This window comes from Camelina sativa, chromosome 20 (genome assembly GCF_000633955.1).
Source record: "Camelina sativa cultivar DH55 chromosome 20, Cs, whole genome shotgun sequence".
NCBI lineage: Eukaryota > Viridiplantae > Streptophyta > Magnoliopsida > Brassicales > Brassicaceae > Camelina > Camelina sativa.
Genome location: NC_025704.1, coordinates 21,162,052 through 21,164,250, shown reverse-complemented (window position 1 = coordinate 21,164,250; position 2,199 = coordinate 21,162,052). Strand labels below are relative to the sequence as shown.

At 34.0% G+C, this 2,199-nt stretch overlaps 1 protein-coding gene across 2 annotated transcripts in view; it reads right to left on the bottom strand.

Moving 5' to 3' along the window:
• Positions 1 to 1,096, bottom strand: part of LOC104771348 (pentatricopeptide repeat-containing protein At5g42310, mitochondrial) — a 3,974-nt gene extending 2,878 nt beyond the window's left edge. Inside the window, exon 1 of one of the 2 annotated variants that reach the window (XM_010495867.2) lies at positions 257 to 1,096. In XM_010495867.2, coding sequence (XP_010494169.1) covers positions 257 to 1,020 — 764 coding nt within the window. In that variant the 5' untranslated portion in view covers positions 1,021 to 1,096. The remainder of the gene's footprint in view (positions 1 to 256) is intronic. The other variant, XM_019242410.1, reaches the window with a different exon arrangement.

Here is a 2,199-nt window from a genome sequence, read left to right as displayed (position 1 = left end):
CTTGGTTCTTGGTTTAATCCCGCTCCGTCTCAGCTCCTCAAACAAAGCTTCAGCCTCCAAAGTCCTTCCGGAATTCGCCAAGGCCGAAATAATCGAGACAAGAGTAGCAGTTTTGGCGCTCAACCCCGTGGCTTGAGCCATACCAAGAAGCTGCAAAGCCCGTGAAGGGTCACCAGATTTAGCAAAACCCATGATAATATCATTAACAAGCTGCACATCAAGCTCAAGCTTATCCCTTTCAATCTCTTTATACAACCTCTGCAACATGACTGAATCGATCTTGTTGCTGCGCGTCAAGGACTGAATCACCAAACTATAGTTGACAAAATCGGATTGGTAACCATCTTGACGCATCCTAGAGATCAGATTAAGAGCCTTTTCGATATCATTGTTCCGAGCACAAGCACCAATCAAGGCATTGTATGTCAGAGGTGTTAAGGTTTGTTTCTGAGAAAGAAGAAACGCCTCGTAAAGCTTCTCGGAACGGCCAAGCGCGTGGATGAGAATTGAGTAGAGAAGCTCATAGGAGAAACAGAGGTTATGTTTTTGTAGCCACGAGACGACTGCGTAAGCTAAACCGAGAGATGACGTCGATGAGGATAAAGCTTTTATCAACGAGTGCCAGTACGGTGCTGGTACAGCTCTGTATGATTCGGCGAGCTCGAACTCCACCGGTTCGAGTGATTCTGGGGATGTTTCTGATTCCGATTCCGAATTCAAAACCAACTCGACTGGTCCGAATCTGGATAGGAATTTTAGAAGCGGAGAGAAGTCGTAGCGACGGTGAACCTCGGAGGTGAATTCCTCATCGGATTCTTCATTTGTATCTAAACCATTCCATGAAGACACGTAAGAAGAAGAAGATGATGATGATGATGGTGAAGAAGCAGAGGCGGTTGCAGAGAAGGCTGTGATTGGCGGTTGGGAGAAGCGTTGGTGTTGGTGGTGGTGGTGGTGAGTGAGGAAGTAGAGAGGGTGAAATCGAGATGAGACCAGTGGAGGAGCTTGCAAGAGAATCATAGTCTTCTTCTTCTTCTTCCTCTTCTTGTTCAATCGCGTGCCGTGAGTAGTGAAGAAGTTTTTTTTTTTNTTTTTTTTTTTTTTTTTTTTTTTTTTTTTTTTTTTTTTTGTGTGTGTGGGTTTTATCGTTTTTGTGGTTGCGAGTAAAGTGGATGTGTCTGCTACTGCCCCCATTCATCTCTCTCCCGTCTCTAATTTTTCTTTTCCATCATTCTCAATTTTTTCACTAACTTTTGGTTTTGCCCAAAACAATATTTTTAACTATCCAATTTCTTTTAAATAGAGGCTTTTTAAAAAATTTTGCTATTAGAAAATCGTTAATTTTCCACTCAATACATTTTTTAATGTTAAATCATACAAGATAATCGATTTTTTTATTAAATTCAAAAACAATTATATACTATTAGATTAGTCCATTTTTCAACTTCTCATATTAAAAAAATACACTGTTAATTAAGTTGATTCTCTAAAATTTCTAATTTTTATATAATAACAATATGAATAAATGTCACTAAAAGTTGTGTTTTTTCAATCGTATTTTTTTGGATAATTTTCTTAAAAAATCTGTAGAAAATTTAAATTGTGTGTTTTATAAAAAGTTGCGACTGTTCATTATAACGGTTTTTTTTGTAAAGTTGCAACTGTTCATTGTAGAGTTTTGTTTATTCGAATATTCGTATCTTTTGAAATATATATATATATATATATATATATTTGTTTGTTTGAACTGTTTTCATTTTTTTTGTCATGACACAAAATAATATAAAATTTCAATCTCAACGGTTTTTACAGCTTTCTAAATTATTCTCTAGAATTCACTCTTTTAAAGTAAAGAAATTCCTTTAATTCTTGATTTAACAAAAAAACTTTTGGAATGATAAATCTAATTTACAACTTTTAGTTAATCTATACTAGTGTTTTTCAGCAGTTTTTGCTCAAATTTTTTTTTTGAAAGTTTTTACATTAAATGTTATTTAATGCTTATATTCATATCCAAACAAGTGTAATTAACTTTCTCTACTATCTTTATAACCAAACAAAATTAAAATATTTTAAATATCCATATATATAATGTTCCATAATTAATATAGATATTTTTAGAAGATTTATTTCAGATTAAAGAAATTATTCTCCTATCATCTCTTTTTGATTTTAAAATTTAAATGTAGTGAATCATCA